This window comes from Scomber scombrus, chromosome 15, assembly GCF_963691925.1.
Source record: "Scomber scombrus chromosome 15, fScoSco1.1, whole genome shotgun sequence".
NCBI lineage: Eukaryota > Metazoa > Chordata > Actinopteri > Scombriformes > Scombridae > Scomber > Scomber scombrus.
In genome coordinates, this window is record NC_084984.1 from 1,562,061 (window position 1) to 1,581,519 (window position 19,459).

The 19,459-nt window shown below is 40.9% G+C and overlaps 1 protein-coding gene across 1 annotated transcript; it reads left to right on the plus strand.

Moving 5' to 3' along the window:
• The first annotated feature begins 2,014 nt into the window (after positions 1 to 2,014).
• On the plus strand, positions 2,015 to 5,781 carry LOC133995629 (caspase-7-like). Its single transcript, XM_062435102.1, has 4 exons — positions 2,015 to 2,231; positions 3,971 to 4,134; positions 4,849 to 4,981; positions 5,543 to 5,781. The coding sequence occupies exons 1-4, from the start codon at positions 2,015 to 2,017 to the stop codon at positions 5,779 to 5,781; spliced, it is 753 nt and encodes a 250-aa protein (XP_062291086.1).
• The last annotated feature ends 13,678 nt before the right edge of the window (positions 5,782 to 19,459 follow it).

Genomic DNA, 19,459 nt, shown 5'->3' on the forward strand with positions numbered 1-19,459 from the left:
TAGATATCTACATACAGGCTTAAAAAGACAGGAGCTAAAACGGCCTGTTTCAGACACAGGCTGAACTGAGGGAAATTAAAAGGGATATTTTCTGCTTTATGTTATCTTCTGTTATTTACAGCCTGGTATGATATCGGATAATAAACAAAGTCAAAGTTCCCAAATCTGGAACAACCCACAAACTGCCGCCCATTCCGGAATTGTGGTTGCTAAGGTGGTTGCTAAGGTGTTTCCATGTAGGCTTCAACCTGCTTTGAACGCTTCGTTAGCAACGACCATCCATTCCGGAATCTTGGTTGCTAAGGCGGTTGCTAAGGTGGTTGCTAAGGTGCTTCCACTCTAAAGAGACGGGAGCTAAAACGGCCTGTTTCAGACAGAGGCTGAACTGAGCGGCTGCATAAAGGACCAGTAGAAGATAAATAAGGAGTTTTTAAATGGAAATCATGCAAAGATATTCCAGTAGAGACACAGAATATTAATATAGAGCTGGAGATGTGCTTAATTAAAAAGATTACATTTTCAGTTCTCTCTCAGGCTGCATCACTGATGGATTTTAAAATGCATTTTACTGCTGAAGTCTTCGTTAATGACCATTGTGAGCGAGAGGAACGCTCACCACTACTTCTCATCCATTGACTGTCACTTTAATCATTTCATATTATTAGAGAGCAAACTCTGCTGCCTGTTTTATAAAATGACCAATCATTGAATTACAGTACTTTAAGTTTAATTCCAATTAGTAAACCGTTATCTAGGAAGAGACTCGTAAAGCATTTTGTTGGATATTCATTTATTCAACAGTTGGAATGAATGTGAATGTAAATCTCAATACTCAAATTATTATTGTGGTGGTTTGAGGGGATTTTAATCTCTCATGCTCTAGTTGCAACACATGGGGGGAAATAGTTTTATAGACTGATAAGATATGAGAAGATCAGTCTCTTTCTTTCAGTGTTCCCGAGTGAACCAAAGTGATTTTGTGCAGCAGAGATGATGATTGCGATGTTACATTTATTACAGCGATTTTTGACCTCGTTCTGGTGTTATCTTTATGTTAATCTGACAGCATTCAGTTCACACTTCATTTTCACGTGCAACCTTGTAAAGGAAACAAACCTGTTTATTCACACAAACTGACCTGAAATGTGAAATGTGAAGAAGTTCTGATTAAATTCATTCATTCTTGTTACTTTTGCATTTATCTATGTAAAACGTCCTTGTGGGTCTTTTAAAAGCGCTGTATGAATAAAAGCTGTAGATTAATATAAAGCATCATGATGTCAGGTCAACAATTAGTTTCCTATTAAGTTACTCACTAACCATCTATCAACATTAATGAAAGCAACAACTAATAAATGAATGGTGACATATGCTTGATAATAAAGATAATCATTAGTTGCAGCTATAGCTGTGTTGTTGGATTAAACTCTGATCCAGACTTCTGAATGTATGAATATTTAGAGATTTCTAGCACTGTGACAGTAGAAGACAGTAAAGCTTCATGATCTTTGTAGTGAAAAATGCAAATACTCATTATCTCTTATAAAGCATGAGGTCTTTTTCAAATATAGTGCATTAAAAATAAAGAGGTTTACATAAAGGTGTTTTTTTTATCTTGTTATTTCTTCATATTTAAAGCACAATAATTAGCTTTAAATATTTATTTCCACTTTTACCTTTTTACAGTCAGGTAGACAAACATTGACTCCTGGCAAAAAGCCTGCAGGAAAACACACCTGTGGAAGTTATGTGATGGTTTGTACTGAGTGCTTTCCAGTAAGAAGAAGACAAAGTTATGTAACACTCAACACCTGTGACATCAACACCTGTGCTGACAGCTGACAGGCCTTATATGGTCTGGACAGGCGTGGCTTCCTGTCTACTGACTCAGAGGCAGCTATAACGGAGAGAAACAATAGTTGCACTTTCACACCTTACATGTGAGGCTGCAGCTTTACCTGTTAGATAATCCAGGTGTGTTCTCAGTGAAGCTCATCCAGGAGTCAGACGCACCATGCTGCAGTGGAGAAGACAGGTGGACCGTGTTGGAGAGTGTAACCGAGCAGTGTTAGTGTCAGTGGCTGAGTTTGATCATGGGGTGGATCTGGATAAGAGATCTGGGGTTAAGTGGGATGCAAAGAAGCTCCACGGCATCCTCAGCAGGCTGGGCTTTAAGGTGGACCTGCACAGTGATCTGAGCAGCGAGGAAATCTACCAGCTGTTTAAAGAAGGTACAACACACCATTCAACCTCTGTGTGTTTTAATGTGTATATTAATTTTAATGACACCTGTACTGTATTTAAATGCATCCCAGTGTTTCTGTGCAGCCCCCCAAATCCCACAAATCATCAGATCTGGAAGATGATTTCACTCCGCAGCAGATCAAATCAACCTATTTTTCAATACTTTGGAAATACTCAGGTCACTGAATCCATGACTCTCCAATCACCTCCTCCCTCAAAAACATAAAAACAAGATGTTTAAGAACATATTTGGATTGTTCAGTTGTGTTTTCTGCTAGTTTTCAATGTTATTAATAATGTTAGTATTCAATGTTATTCATAAGGAGCTGGACTTCCAATGCAATTAAGTAGTATACAGGAAATGTGCTCATTATAAAGTTTGTAGGAGAAGAATCTAATATGTAAATTTTTTAATATCATCTGACACACAAAAACTGCACACTGAGTATTTTCTGTCTGTTTAGAGTACTATATGAGAAAATACTTATCAACTAAATTATCTTTACAATTTTTTACATTTCTTCTTATAATTTGAACCAAAGTTTAAATACCTGCAGATTTACAGGAAATTAGAGGGAAATGAAAGTGTCTGAGGAGACCGGGGGCAATTACAACACTCTGACTTCCTTCATTAACTGTAATATTATAGTATTTTCCTCATAAATGAACATGTATTATCTGCCTTATTAATTTATTAATTAGTGCACACACACACATATATATATATATATATATATATATACTTTACATCAAGAGTTGACTGGTGTATTTCTAGAAATATGTGAGAGATGAAGGAAAAAGTAAAAAAAATGTTACACTTGCTCCTGGTCTCCCCTAATTAGTGGCAGGTTTCAGTTATTCTCACAAATTCCAAAGAAACTATAAGACATGACAATCCTGTTCAATAACGTTTTTTTATTATAAAGCTACAAAAAAAAACTTCAGGCGTAAAAAAAAGTTTTTAATTGTAGAATTTAAACTCAGAAATTCTCAGAAAGAGTTAAACAGCCGTGCAAACGTGCTCATAAAGATAATGAGCAGCATTATGTCAGTTCACGTTTACTATGCTAACATTTACTAATTAAACAAAGTACATTGAACAAATAAGTACAGCTGAGGCATGACCGGCTCTAAAAACGTGAGTCCAGCTGCCCCAGATTCAGCTCTCCTTGGATAACGATGACCTGGATGACTGAAAACCAGGACAGAGAGCAGGAAATCAAACGAAGAGGAAGTTCATGTAGAGTTTTATAGCTTGTTTATCATTAACAGATAAAACAGAACAAGAAGGAGCAGGACCTGATTATCAAAGCCATATGATCAAACTCTTTCGGTTTCTTGATGATGTTATCAGTCATCCCAACTCTCCTGCATATTGATAGCGGCTCCTTGATGCCAACAAACGAGACACAATCTCCTGGACTCTGGAAAGAGCAAGCAAGAGTGTGTATTAGAGAAAGACTGTGTGTGTGTTTGTGTGACTATCAATGCAGCGCGTGAGAGAGCAAAGCATCCTGATAGCTCTGTGTTGCTGCTTAGTAGACCAACCCCTCCCGGGTCCGACACCTATCTCCCCCCGGACCGAACCTCCCTGAAATGACTTTTGGCAGGTTGGGATGTCTGTGTTATGGTTTGTACCGTCCTGTTTTTTTCCGTCTGGACTGATGTGACTAATACAGACTGTCCGCTGTGTAATTAGTGTGTTTTGTGTTGTTGTGTGTTGCAGAGAGCAGGCGGCCAGTGAAGGATTGTTTTCTGGCCGTGTTGTCGAGTCACGGCGAGGAAGGCTGCGTGTTTGGGGCTGATGGGAAGCCCGTATGGCTGTCTCAAATATTCAGATATTTTGATAATGAATGTATGGAGAAGAAGGCCAAAATGTTCCTCATACAGGTAGGCAACAAACCAAATGCTCATTCCTCTAATTATTAATGTCACAAGAAGATACAGTAAAGTTTTATTGTGCTGGTACTAATCATCACCTTCATATTAACTGTATGCTATGGCAACATTTCTAGTCAGGACAGGACGGGGCTCCAAACTTGGGGTCCCAACCCAAACTAGGGGTCTCTAAAGCTTAGTGAGCTGTCTTAATCTATATTTGAATTTTATAGACTTTCCTTCTTTAGAAACGTCTCCAAAGTCTAAAAACAGTGATCATGTTTTCAGTCTGTGGAGAGTAGTTCTGTGGAAGGGAGACGCTACTGAGCATGTGCAGGAATTAAAGCTGGGTATCAGTACTCTATACCTTTAAGGCAGGGGTGTCAAACATAAGGCCTGTGGACCAGAACCGGCCCACTGAAAATTGGTGGATGATTGCTCTACCTCTTGAGCCACCGCATAAAGACTATTCTATTCTTTTAGCTACAAGTTACTTCTGCGTTGGCATCATTTCAGAAGACTGGAGCTCCCCGCCAGGTTTCTAAACAAACTAACGTGACCAAACTCTTCATAATGAAGGAACATGTGACCCAGTGCAGCGGTGAGACTCACTGACAAGTTTTCAGTAGTTTTCAAACAACAACGGAGGAATAAGATAAATTAGCTTTTGGTTATTATGAAAATGATGCAGGATGTCAGTTACTGAAGATCGTGTTGTATCTGCAGGCGTGTCGAGGCGATGGGCTGGATGACGGTGTGGAGGTGGATTCTGTGGATTCAGTTTCTACCACAGAGAACAGCTTCGTACAGAATCTGGCTGTTCCTGTAGATACGGCCGTGATGTACGCCACTGCACCAGGTAAACCACCACTGATGAGACAGTCATCATTGTTGGTAATGGTTAACAGATTAACAAACCAAACTCATGATAAGAAGAAAATGAAAGTAGTAGTAATAGTTAATAAATGATGCTGGAAGCCAGATATGTAATATGATGATAGCAAAGCAGAAACTTCATAGTCAGCTGCAATATAACAGGAAACAGGTGACAGTGAGGAGCTGCAGTATGGATGTAACAGCAGGGTGGAGATGAGGGTTGTGGTCAGTAAAGTTGTGCAGCCTACGAGTCAATCTTGAATAAAAAATGCATCTCAAACCTGAGATCTTGCAGCTTTTCCTCATATTAGATCTGAACTGAAGATCTAATAGAAGAAGAGAAGATGAGAAGTTTTGGACTGTTGTTCCGATAAATTGAGATATTTGATTACATCATCCAGGGCTGTAGGAAATTGCTTTTGAATAGTTTTTTAATGTTTAATAGACCAAAAGGATTAATAGCTTCAGCCCTAGAATATAGTTTTTCTACCACATGAACATGATCTGTCTGATTTAAATGTTTAAATCTTCTCCTCTTCCTCAGGCTACGGCGCTTTCCGTAACGCTGCGGGATCCGTCTTCCTGCAGACTTTCTGCAGCTTATTAGAGGAAGGAAACCGCAACCTGGAGCTGACTCGCCTCATGACTCGCCTCTCACATCATGTAGCCTACACCTTCGAGTCCAAAGGTCGAGCATTCGGTGGGAAGAAAGAAATGCCGTGCCTCGTGACTCGCCTGACCAGAGAGGTGTTCCCGTTTGCAGAGCCGGGGAAAGACGGATGATCTGCAGCCGCGCTCTCAGCCACGACGCTGCTCGGGCCTGAACTCAGGAATGTCACCAGGAATGTGAACATGTGAGAGAATTTCGACCAGAACTGAGAAACCTGTTTGAAGATATCATCATGGAAACATCTGCTGAAATATTGTGAACATACTGTACTGGTGACTAATAACTAGTTACAAACTGGTGATTAACTAAACAGGTTTGCACCATTAAAGCCTCACACTTCTACATCCTGCACAGTTCCAGCTCTATATTAATATTCTGTGTCTCTACTGGAATATCTTTACATGATTTCCATTTAAAAACTCCTTATTTATCTTCTACTGGTCCTTTATGCAGCCGCTCAGTTCAGCCTCTGTCTTTAACAGGCTGTTTACTTCCTGTCTCTGTGAGCTGATTTAAGCTGCTTGGAAAAAATTTAGACCTCTGACTTTTGACTTGAACAACTGAACTGCTGCAACCTGACTGGTTCTGAATGTAATATTCAAATGTTAAATGTAAAGTTGATTTATGTGTTTGTATTTTTTAATAATATATTCCAGCTTCCTCAGATGTCATTCTCTGTTCAGATGTTAAATTAAGTTCACAAAGTATTCAAAGAAAACAAATCTGCATATCATCTGACTATTTGATGCTTTTCTTTAACATATCTTTGATAGAGAACACTGATTTTATTTTGTTTTTTTGAGGGGGTTGGTTGCCAATAGAAACCACTTTTGGCTCTGACAGTAAAAGTCTTCAGTTCAGTTTCAGGCTCAGAACGACAAGGCAGCAGACAGATAGACACTTTATTGATCCTTAACAACAGCTACATCCACACTTTAAAACAGCCACACCCTAACATCACATAGAAACACATCTCTAACTATTCCAATGGACAAAAACAAACAAACGTATTGCTAAAAATACCCAGAAGTCAAAGTCAAAAGTCAAAGTGCCTTTATTGTCATTTTTATTGTGAACAATACAACGAAATTAAAAGTGCTGCTTTGTCAGGTGCCACGAATAGCGGATTCACATCACAACTCAATCTCAAATCATACATAAATAAATAAATAAAATAAAATCAATCAATAAGAACAATGATATTGCACGTGAAGAAGAAGAGTCAATTATTTGTATTGCACGGAAGGAGCGTTAGTGGTGTGTGTGTTGTTGTTGAAAAAAAAAGGTGTGATTGAAAACTGGTAGTCTGGGTTTGAGTGATCTGTAGCGCCTCCCAGATGGTGACCAGGATGCGTACAGTAAGTTGTGCTAATAAAACAAATACATGTATGTATGTTAAAATACATAATGGTAAAAATATTCAGTGTGCATGATGCTACAACTCTGCTTCAGAAATGTTAAATATACTTATAGGACTTCACTCAAAGGGCTTTTACACTACATGTCGTGTTTTATTTGTACCTCAGAGAAACTTGTTGAATGCCACACATAGGTGCTCTCTTAACCTCCTGTTGTCCTCGAGTCAAGGAAGGAAGGAAAGGAGGAAGAAAGGAAGGATGGAAGGGAGGGAGGAAGGAAGGATGGAAGGGAGGAAGAAGGAAGGAAATGAGGAAGGAAGGAAGGGAGGAAGAAGGAAGGAAATGAGGGAGGAATGAAGCTGGGAAGGAAGGAAGGAAATGAAGGAAGGAAGGAAGGAAGGTAGGAGGGAGGGAGGAAGGAAAGGAAGGAAGGAAGGAAGGACGGAGGAAAGAAAGAAGGAAGGAGGGAGGGAGAAAAGGAAAAGAGGAAGGGAGGACAGAGGAAAGAAGGAAGGGAGGAAAGAGAGAAGGAGGGGAGGGAGGAAAGAAGGAAGGAAGGAAAGAAGGAAGGAAGGAAGGATGGAAGGAAAGAAGGACAGAAGGAAGGAAGGAAGGAAGGAAGGAAGGAAGGAAGGAAGGAAGGAAGGGAAGAAAGAAGGAACAGTCAAAACAGACGGGGTCGATTTGACCCGGGAGGACGACAGGAAGGTTAAAGAACTACTCTGTTGGTACTTGTGAGCCCCACTAACATAACACATGATGATAATAATAATAATAATGATAATAATAATGATAATAATAATGATAATAATGCCGTTTAGCAGAATGATAACCTCTGATAACTGACGCCACCTCTATCGACTGTGACTGTGATTCATTTCATTACACAGAGGCATAATTGAACCCTCCTAATGTCGTCCAATCACTCTATCGCCGATGTATCCTCTGACTTCACCTCATTAATCAGTGTTAATTATAATTGCCTTTTTCCAGGGGTTTGCTGTAATTGAATTAGTACCAAGAGATCGAGGTAAAACAAAAAGAGGCAAGTGTTGCAGGAATTTGAGGTTTGAGGTAAAAAGAAGGAACGGCGAACAGGGAGTGAGATGGAGTTTAAACAAGAGGTGGGAGTGAGAGGTTGGGTGTGCTGTAACAGGCGCGATGATGAGAGGGAAAATCATGACAGACTAATCCCAGAGCCGTCGCACAGTTTTCTGTTCATTGTGTTGTAAAAGTGATTTCCCAGCAGGCTGCATCTGCTGCGGCTTGACACTTTCTTCTACTTCATTCTCACACATAGCAAACAAAAACGTCCCCTTTGTGAACTTCATCCTCATATTTTGCCTCTTTCTCTTTGCTTGTGTGAATCCAAACCAAAAAAAACTCAATTGAGATATTGTAATAATAATATTCTGTATTTTTTCAGTCTGTAGAAGTGATTTGCAAAGCGGAGCTATTATCTCAAACGTCTCTTGTGTGTCTCGTGATGAAAGGATGATTGTTTTACAGCCAAACCAACACGACTGCAGAAGAAGAAAAAAAGACTCTTCCAGTATTTGTGCTTAAAATCAGGCAACAGCTGGCACTGCAGGCTATGATTTCAAGCAGATCTGGGCAGGATGTGCTGAAAACTTGCACTGAATAAACTGAATTATAATGAACAGAAAGTTGTGCCAGTTGGTTCCTTTAAATGCGGCTGCCTATTAAAGGGCCAGTCTGTTGGATTTGGTGGCATCTAGCTTTGAGATTGTAACCAACTGAATATCTGAAAAACAGCTGAACTTAGATTTTGGTGTTTAATGGGAACACTTAGGTCTTAGATCTTAAGACGAAAGGAAAGGAAAGGAAAGGACGGACGGACGGGAGGACAGATGAAAGGAACATTTACCCTAACAGATGAAAACATTGGTTAGAACATTTGAAAAGTCATCAAATTTAATAAGTTACATTACTTATTACATTTTAAATGCCGGGGATTCCCATGATGCACTGAGCTCTCTCTCTCTCTCTCTCTCTCTCTCTCCTCTCTCTCTCTCTCCTCTCTCTCCTCCGCTCCTTCCTTCCTCTCTCTCTCCTCTCCTTCCTCTCTCTCTCTCCTCTCTCTCCTCTCCTTCCTCTCTCTCCTCTCCTTCCTCTCTCTCCTCTCTCTCCTCTCCTTCCTCTCTCTCCTCTCCTTCCTCTCTCTCTCCTCTCTCTCCTCTCCTTCCTCTCTCTCACCTCTATCTCCTCTCCTCTCCTTCCCCTCTCTCTCTCTCTCTCCTCTCCTTCCTCACTCTCCTCTCCTTCCTCTCTCTCTCTCTCTCCTCTCTCTCCTCTCTGTCCTCTCCTTCCTCTCTCTACTCTCCTCTCCTTCCTCTCTCTCTCTCTCCTCTCTCTATCTCTCCTCTCCTTCCTCTCTCCTCTCTCTCTCCTCTCCTTCCTCACTCTCCTCTCCTTCCTCTCTCCTCCCTTCCTCTCTCCTCTCTCTCTCCTCTCCTTCCTCTCTCCTCTCTCTCTCCTCTCCTTCCTCACTCTCCTCTCCTTCCTCTCTCCTCCCTTCCTCTCTCCTCTCTCTCTCCTCTCCTTCCTCACTCTCCTCTCCTTCCTCACTCTCCTCCCTTCCTCTCTCCTCTCTCTCTCCTCTCCTTCCTCTCTCTTCTCTCTCCTCTCCTTCCTCTCTCCTCTCCTTCCTCTCCTTCCTCTCTCTCCTCTCCTTCCTCTCTCTACTCTCCTTCCTCTCTCCTCTCCTTCCTTCCTCTCTCTCTCCTCTCCTTCCTCTCTCTCCTCTCCTTCCTCTCTCTCTCTCTCTCCTCCAACCGGTCGAGGCAGATGTTCTCCCACTGTGAGTCTGGTTCTGGTTCTGAGGGTTCTTCCTGTTTAAAGGGAGTTTTTTCTCTCCACTGTCACTAAGTGCTGCTCATGTGTGAATGTTGAGTCTCTTTAAATTAAACCTGAAGAGTTCGGTTTAGACCTGCTCTATGTGGAAAGTGCCTTGAGATGACTTTGTTGTGATTTGGCGCTTTATAAATAAAGATTGATTGAGATTGATTGATGAATAGAGTAACTAGTAATTGTCTGCAGTAATTGAATGTAGAAACATGGAGGTGCAACATGGCAGCTCCATCTGTAGATAAAAAGGCCTCGTTCTATAAAAGGTAATGAAAACGTGCTTCTTATTTTCATTACACACTCATAAATATTATATTCCATGTCTGCCAACAGATCCGCCACATCCTACACACTGGTCCTCTGAGCCAAGCGGCATGTGTTACAACGTGTGAATCTGAATGAGAAATTCAACAAACAGATTTAGAAGCTGTGGTTGATACCGATCAGTGGGAGAACATCTGAATTAGGAAACGTCACAATCATAGAATACAGCAGATGCCAGATTCTCCTCACTGCTCCAAGAGGTTGTCACATTTTGATTTACAGGTTCAATCTTACAACATTTACTTGAGTGGATTATTTTACACAACATATTTAACGTTTGTGTCGTCCTCCCGGGTCAAATTGACCCTGTCTGTTTTGACTGTTCCTTCTTTCCTCCCTTCCTTTCTCCCTCCTCCCCTCCCTCCTTCTCTCTCCTTCCTTCCTTCCTTCCTTCCTTCCTTCCTTCCTTCCTTCCTTCCTTCCTTCCTTCCTTCCTTCCTTCCTTCCTTCCTTCCTTCCTTCCTTCCTTCCTTCCTTCCTTCCTTCCTTCCTTCCTCCCTTCCTTCTTTCCTCCCTCCCTCCCTCCTTCTCTTTCCTCTCCCCTACCTTCCTCCCTTCCTTTCTCCCTCCCTCCTTCCTTCTTTCTTTCCTCCCCCTTCCCTTCTTTCCTCCGTCCTTCTTTCCTTTCCTTCCTTCTTCCTTCCTCCCTTCCTTCCTCCTTTCCTTCCTTCTTCCTTCCTACCTCCCTCCTTTCCATCCTTTTTCCTCCCTTCCATCCTCCCTTCCTCATTTCCTTCCTTCTTCCTCCCTTCCTTCCTTGACTCGAAGACAACAGGAGGGTTAAGCGAGGTCCCTTTAATCCATCTGAGATACGATATTCTTTCTTCTCATTAAAAATCCATTGCACCTTCGCCTGTATTGATTATTTTTTTGCTGCTTTGATGCTATTGTTTTATCAGATTCATCCCCAGTGCTCAGGTGTTCAGGAATACTTTGTTCATTTTATATCCAGTCAATATTATCATTTTTTTTATTGCGGTTAAGAAAACACTTTGGATCTCAGCATTGTTGTTGTGGGAAACATTAAAGACATATTTAAGAGGGGAAGCAATTTTGTATAATGCATATAAGGGAAAACTTAAGACCGTTATCCACGCTGACTAAGCAAATAAGCCACGATTAGACCATTAAAACACAACATCTATGCTGCCTCCCCATCACAAGACATACAGTATATAAGGAGCGCCTTTATCTCCAAGCAGAGTTTGACATTCAAAGATGCAGCAGTACCGGTGTAGACTCAGTGAAGAACCACAGCGAATCTGAAGGAAACGAGTTGAACCTCTCAGTTATTCAGGAAGCACCGAGGCATCCTTGTCCCGAGTCACAACATCACTAAAAGATTGTTTACTTTAGCGCTGTCTCTATGGCAACAATCATAACGCCACGTCGGCTAGACCATGAAGAAGAAAGCTGATTGAACATTTCATTCTTAACACTTATATGAAAATTCTTTCACACTCTCCTCAGGTCAAGTGGGGCACCGATTTTTTAAATCTAATTGAGTCTATCGCGAACACGGGGAGCAAAGGAGGTAAATTGATCGCCCATCACTTATGACAAGCATCAACCATTCATCAGAAGCGTCAAATTCAGACCCACTCCGGCTCACTAACAGATCCCAAACACATTAAAGAACATTTTAACAGTCTTCTCTATACTCATCTGAGCAAAACCAGAGTTCTCCCTTCCTCTTACTCTACTCCTTTTTCCCTTGAAGTCCTCAGACTTGGCAAAGGCCTCTTACAAAGGCCGAAGCCTCTTGATGTTAAGGAATAATGGAGCAGGCAGGCCCAAATTCAGACTGTGGACAAAACAGGTCTCAAGGGAAACTTCTGGTTGGTCAAAAAGAAAAACTGAACAGGCCAGAACTGGATGGAGACTGAACTGAAAACCAGGGTTTAAATCCAAACTGGACTAATGAGGTAATGAGTAACAGGTGAACAGGAAAGGAGCTGATTGGTTGGGGAAGACAGCAGGGCTAACGAGGCTAGATGCAGGGCAGGTGTGAAGATGGGCAAAGGAGGGAAATACAAAGTACTGGGAGAACAGGGGAAAACCAAAAACCCCCATAAACAACCCTTATCCCAATAAAGTGACACACACAAAAACCAACCATTACACAACACTTCAACCTCCTTCATCTGCAACACACAAAACCAAAAACCTACAAAACACAGAGTCCATTACACTAAGAGGACTGGCTTTGCGTAATTTAAAGTTTTACTGTTGCTGCCATAAAAACACACATACAACAAGAAACAAAAAAAAACATATCTAAAAGACATAGAAACAGCCTCTCCAGTGCCTAGAGAAATAACAGGTTCTGCTCTTTTTAGGCATGACTAGAGCCATAATAATTTCAGAGTGCTTCAGCCGCACCATAAAGTAAACATAAAATTCCTAAGAAGAGCGTCCAAGGTGGGAACATTGCTGTGTACAAACAACTGACTGGCACTCGTCCATCTAGGGAGCTTCAGCAGGATACGCAGTGCATCATTATAAGCAAAGTTTACCCGAAGTTTGTTCAATTTAGCCTTACTGTAACTGCACCACCAGGGGGCAGTATACAGTGGAGTACAATAGGCTTATATATAAATAAAGCAATTTTAACATTATCCGAACACATATAAAAGTTGCGTGCCAACATATTTGCTTGTGCATACAATTTACAGTACTGTCACTGTATATCATCATCATCATCATCATCGTCATCATCATCATCATCATCATCATCATCATCATCATCATCATCATCATCATCATCATCACTCAGGTCATCCCTGATGATGTGACCAAGATATTTCACCTTGTCCACAGCAGTCAGTGCAATATCTATCAGCTCTTTCTAATGTCCCCATAAATGTCTGTGTTTCTCCCGTCTCTAAATATGTAAAATATGGAATCAGTTTAGATGCCACATTGGTTTTTGAACTCTGTCCTTCCTCAACCCAACAGCTGCTAATCCAGTCTTTCAACCTTCTTCATGATCTTCCCTCGGTGTTAGTCCCCTAAAGACCCGCTACACAAACACCTTCACATCTTTCCAGCAGCTCTCTGAGAGATACACTCTCCCCAATCAACATTTCTTCAGATACATACAAATCCATAGCTTTGTCCCTCATGTTAATCCTTCATTTCCTCCTCTAACCTTCCTGAGGCTGCACCCATTGACTCCTTTTTGACCCCACTGTGATCCACAAAGGGTTTGATATATCTGTCATGTATAATCTTATTCCCTCTTTACATCCCACCTCCATACATAATATGCAATGTCAATGGATGGAAGATTAAAAGAGAGGAAATCCCAGATGAGATGAGGAGCAAAATCTTAGACCTTGTTTCATCTATCAGAGCGAGGCTGATGTAAAATCCTCCACTGTGAGCATCTGACCAAAGGATAGAGGATAGATGTCGACCTCGGACAGATACATTTCTAAACTTTAGTCGCGTCTCTTTCTGCACAGTCATTGGACAGAACAGCAAGAGGCACCACCTGCTGCAGCTGTACTCAAATACAAATAATATATACAAATATAAATAATATTGTAATTTTCGAACATTAAGATACTGTATTTTCACAGTTATATTGTGTCTTGTTTGCTGTAGAAACCAGGCGGGGAGTTCCGGTCCTCTGAAATGAGGCCAACGCGGAAGTAACTTAAACCTGCATTCTATCAAAAGGCCACCAGGGGGCGACCGTTTTGGTGTCAAAAGGACTTCCGTCTCTATACAAGTCAATGGAGAATTCACCAACTTCTCACTTGATTTCTAACCTCAGTAAACGTTTTCAAAATGTGTTTATGGTCTCAATCGCTAGTTTAAAGCCTTCTTCAATGCAGTATGATGTTCATTTGGGACATTTTGGCCTCCCTGATTTTATATGTGACGATAAAGCAGGGTATGCATTAGGGCGTGGCTACGTCGTGATTGACAGGTTGATTGGTTCACAGGTTCAGGAGGGCGATTCATGCTCCTCCTGATGCCCATATAAGTATAATCCGTGATTTTATTTTTCCCAGCATGCACCTGAAATTTTCAAGATGGCGCTGCTCAGATCCGAAACAATTGGCCTCCGAGCAGCAGTCCACAAACCAATGGGTGACGTCACGGATGTTACGTCCATTTTATAGACTTTTATACAGTCTATGGTAGTAACACATTAATACATTACTGTGATTTTCATGTAATTACACTGTGAATTAACTGTTATTGTTAGCCACTAATTTATTGTGAAATTAAAATATCTTTTACAGTGTATGACTCTTGGACATGTGAAGACCCCGACTCATAACCACTAATTTAACAAATATAAATCCATCTCTTATTTATCTTCATCTGTCTATAATTCCAGTTAAATCACATCTAAACCCTCTGAGCTTCCTTTCCTCCATCAGGATCTTCCTCCACAGGTTAATGACTCACTCCTTTAATTCACGTCTTCATTTACAGTCTTCTGGGGGAGTTTATACGGTTGTGTGACAAATCACTTTCCCCTCATGATGAGATTCATATTTTGTGACAGGAAGGAAAATGTTTGTGTAACAGGAAGTCAGTTAATTACTATAATCCTCGCTCCAGGCTGAAGAGTGTAATTAAACATGCAGACTCTTCATGGTTAGATGCACGTCACCTGAGTTTCATTAAAACCAGGACGGCCGTTTCCACGTCAACCGCCAAACTGTCGCTGGCTCTACACGGACAGATCACAGGAGGACTGGAAGAAAGACTTTTTGGGTTTTCTTACATCTTAAATTAGTGTTTATTTTTTGCCGTTTCTGACGCACAACTGTGTTCCAGCACCCAGTTCAACTCTTTGATCTTTTCTGGCAAATTTGACATAATGAGGAGGCTGAGTGCTGGCCTTTGTTGCAGTCTGCTGGTTGGATGAACATGTTTCAAATTGAACATAACATCCAGTTTATTAGAAGGAGGAAGAGACGCTGGTTCACATCTTCATATTTATACTGAGAAATAGTGGTGGAAAGTAACTAAGGACACATACTTTACTGCAGTACAGTTTGAGGTACTTGTACTTTACTATAGTACAGTTTGAGGTACTTGTACTTTACTGCAGTACAGTTTGAGGTACTTGTACTTTACTGCAGTACAATTTGAGGTACTTTTACTTTACTGCAGTACAGTTTGAGGTACTTGTACTTTACTGCAGTACAGTTTGAGGTACTTGTACTTTACTGCAGTACAGTTTGAGGTACTTGTACTTTACTGCAGTACAGTTTGAGGTACTTGTACTTTACTGTAGTACAGTTTGAGGTACTTGTACTTTACTGCAGTACAGTTTGAGGTACTTGTACTTTACTGCAGTACAATTTGAGGTATTTGTACTGTACTGTAGTACAGTTTGAGGTACTTGTACTTTACTGCAGTATTTCCATGTGATGCTACTTTCTACATCTCTCTCATCTACTCCACTACATTTATTTGACAGCTTTAGTTACTTTTCAGATGAAGATTTATCTCATAATACTGCAGTACTTTCACTGTAATACTGCATACTACATCATTCATAATACTGCAGTACTTTCACTGTAATACTGCATACTACATCACTATAATACTGCAGTACTTTTACTGTAATACTGCATACTACATCGCTCATAATACTGCAGTACTTTCACTGTAATACTGCATACTACATCACTATAATACTGCAGTACTTTTACTGTAATACTGCATACTACATCGCTCATAATACTGCAGTACTTTTACTGTAATACTGCATACTACATCACTCATAATACTGCAGTACTTTTACTGTAATACTGCAGTACTTTTACTGTAATACTGCATACTACATCGCTCATAATACTGCAGTACTTTTACCGTAATACTGCATACTACATCGCTCATAATACTGCAGTACTTTTACTGTAATACTGCATACTACATAACTCATAATACTGCAGTACTTTTACTGTAATACTGCATACTACATCGCTCATAATACTGCAGTACTTTTACTGTAATACTGCATACTACATCACTATAATACTGCAGTACTTTTACTATAGTAGAATTTTCACTTTTGGTACTTTTACTTCAACTCTGTGGTACTTTAATGTTCTGCTGCTCTACATTGTTTTTGCTCTTCACATTGAGTCTGAAGGTATTTTTAGTGATCATTAATAGACTAACAAAGACTCAGTAATTAATCCAGATTTGATGGAGTGATAATTAGACATTCATTCTTTCTATTAATGAATTTGGCCACAAAAACATTCTTGACGTTCAGTTTCTGGCAGCACGGTTACATTTGTTGAATGGGCAGTTAGTCAGAGCTGAGTTTATAATGAGAGCGGTTGTTGAGCTGTGGTAGACCTGCTGACATCACACACACACACACACACACACACACACACACACACACACACACACACACACACACACACACACACACACACACACACACACACACACACACACACACACACACACACACACACACACACACACACACACACACACACACACACACACTACCTTGTAGCTACATTAGCAAATTAATTTAAAAGCTCAAAATGTCTTATAAAAACGTCAACGCTGCTCTTTTGTGTGAGACTCATATTTGATTTGTTTTCATTGTAAAAGCCTGAACTCGTGTGTCATGTGCTGGTGGACGATGAGGGGGGGCTGGGGGGGAGGGGGGGGGGGGGTAATCCTGGATATACTGCACCTGAACACACAAAAGACATGCAGCCCTTTGTGTTCAGGTGTACTCTCACGTCTGCTCACTCATCAGGGTGTAAAACAAACAGCAGCAAACATCTGGAGGTAAACTCACTGCATGCTAACAAGAAAATGAGATTTGGGATTTAGTCCAAACAAGCAACTAAAGGCCTTTATTACATTTAATTCATGCAGCAGTGAATACAAAGAACAACAGGAGGAATCTGTGCTGTTTCCTCGTGTGTGGATACTGTGTCACCAGCGCTGTCGTCTTTTAATTCCTTTAACCCTCCTGTTGTCCTCGAGTAAAGGAAGGAAGGGAGGAAGAAGGAAGGAAAGGAGGGAGGAAGGGAGGGAGGAAGGAAGGATGGAAGGGAGGAAGAAGGAAGGAAAGAAGGAAGAAGGAAGGAAGGGAGGGAGGAAGGAAGGATGGAAGGGAGGAAGAAGGAAGGAAAGGAGGGAGGAAGGAAAGAAGGAAGGAAGGAAAGGAGGGAGGAAGGAAGGGAGGAAGAAGGAAGGAAAGGAGAGAAGGAAGGAAGGGAGGGAGGAAGGAAGGACAGAAGGAAGGAAGAAAGAAAGGGGGATGGAGGAAGGACAGACGGAAGGAAGGAAGGGAGGAAAGAAGGAAGGAAGGAGGGACGTAAAGAAGGAGGGAGGAGGGAGGAAGGAAGGACAGAAGGAAGGAAGAAAGGGGGATGGAGGAAGGAAAGAAGGAGAGAAGGAAGGAGGGAGGAAGGACAGACGGAAGGAAGGAAGGGAGGAATGAAGGAACAGTCAAAACAGACGGGGTCAATTTGACCCGGGAGGACGACACAAAGGTTAATTGGCTCTGATCTACATGATCTACCTGCTTCATCGGATGAGGAGAAAACACAAACAGGATGCACAATAAGTACTTTAAGTTTTCCAAGTTTAGTTCCTGAGGTTTTCTTCTTCTGGTGAAATATTACCTGGACCTCTGGGTTGAAAACACACAGCTGTTGTTTGTCTCCACAGAGGATAGAAACGGACTCTCTGATATCAAGAAGTTTATTGTTATATTCATGGTAAAAACACAGGTTCAGACAATGCAGTGATATTCTTATTTTGCTGCTCTCCTTACACACAACAAACACATGACAATAAGATGCATACAACAATAATATATTAAAGTTTAAAAAAGATTAAAAGGCTAAAAAATAAGATGATCAAGAGAAGTGCCAAAAAACCCTGAGTTAAGGTAAAGTGACTCTGTGCAGCAGCTCTGTGATTTACACTAAAGAAGTGAAAGTTTTCTCAGATAACACACTAAGTCTGAAGAATTAAGAGGGTTTAAAGAGCTGATGAAATAACGTGAGAGAAACTAATAAAGAGTCAAAGGCTAAAAATCAAGAAAGTTAAAAAGTTAAATATCGGGATGATTTAAGGCCGAGGTTAGAAGTAACAACCCAGGATGACTCAATCAATCAATCAATCAAACTTTATTCATACAGGTTAATGTAGTTCAAAGTGCTTTACTGTCACAGATGTGTAGCAGGTGGAACCAAGAAGAAGACAATCTTGGAAAACGGGCACTTTATTGGCCAAATCAGGAGAAAACAACAAAATAACTCAGAACGCCACATGGGCAGCAAAGAACACACAACAGGAAGTAACTAACCCCCGCAAAGCCCTCTGCATTGCAGGTGATCCCACCCACCCGTCACAATGCTTCTTCAACCTGCTGCCCTCTCGGAGGAGACTGCGGAGTCTCCGGGCCAGGACCAACAGACTGAAAAACAGTTTTATACACCAGGCTGTCCGAATGCTTAACTCCGTCCCACCTCTGCCCCCCCCTTCCCCCTCCACCTCCTTCTCACTAAAGCCATGGACTCTGCCCCCCCCCCCCCCCCATCAACAATGAAATCTGTAATTCGCTGTGATTTCTGTGAAATCTGTAATTTTTGCACTTTGCACCAATATCAGTCTACCAGTCTCGTGTCTGTCCTATTTTAACATGTACTATGTATATTTTTTGATATTTTTAAACATATTTATTTATTTGATGTATTTTGCACCATTGGGGTTTGAGAGTATCATAATTTCGATCCTCAGTATGTCCTGTACATATCGCTGAATTGACATTAAAAATGACTTTGACTTTTGACTTTGATAGGAAACACAAGACGACTAAACACTGTGCACAACAACACAGAGACTGAACTGAAAACCAAAACCTATAAAGACATGATGAGGTAATTACTAAACAGGACACAGGTGAGAGAAACCAGACAGGTGAAACACATGAGGCAATCAACTAAGGCAGGGGAAACACAGGAAGTAACAACAAAATACACAAAGAGAGAATAACTTTCAAAATAAAACATGAACTACAACAGGATGTGACACTTTGCAGTTGATAATAAGACAGAACAAATGTAGACCGAAGACAACATAAAGAAAAGGAATAAAAAACGACATGAAACTAAAGACAGGAGGCCGTGATGAGGAGAATCAGCTGACTGACTGTTTAAATGATTTCTGAAGTTTGAGAAACAGATAAGTTGTTTCCACTCTTGTAAAGCTGCTCTCTGAT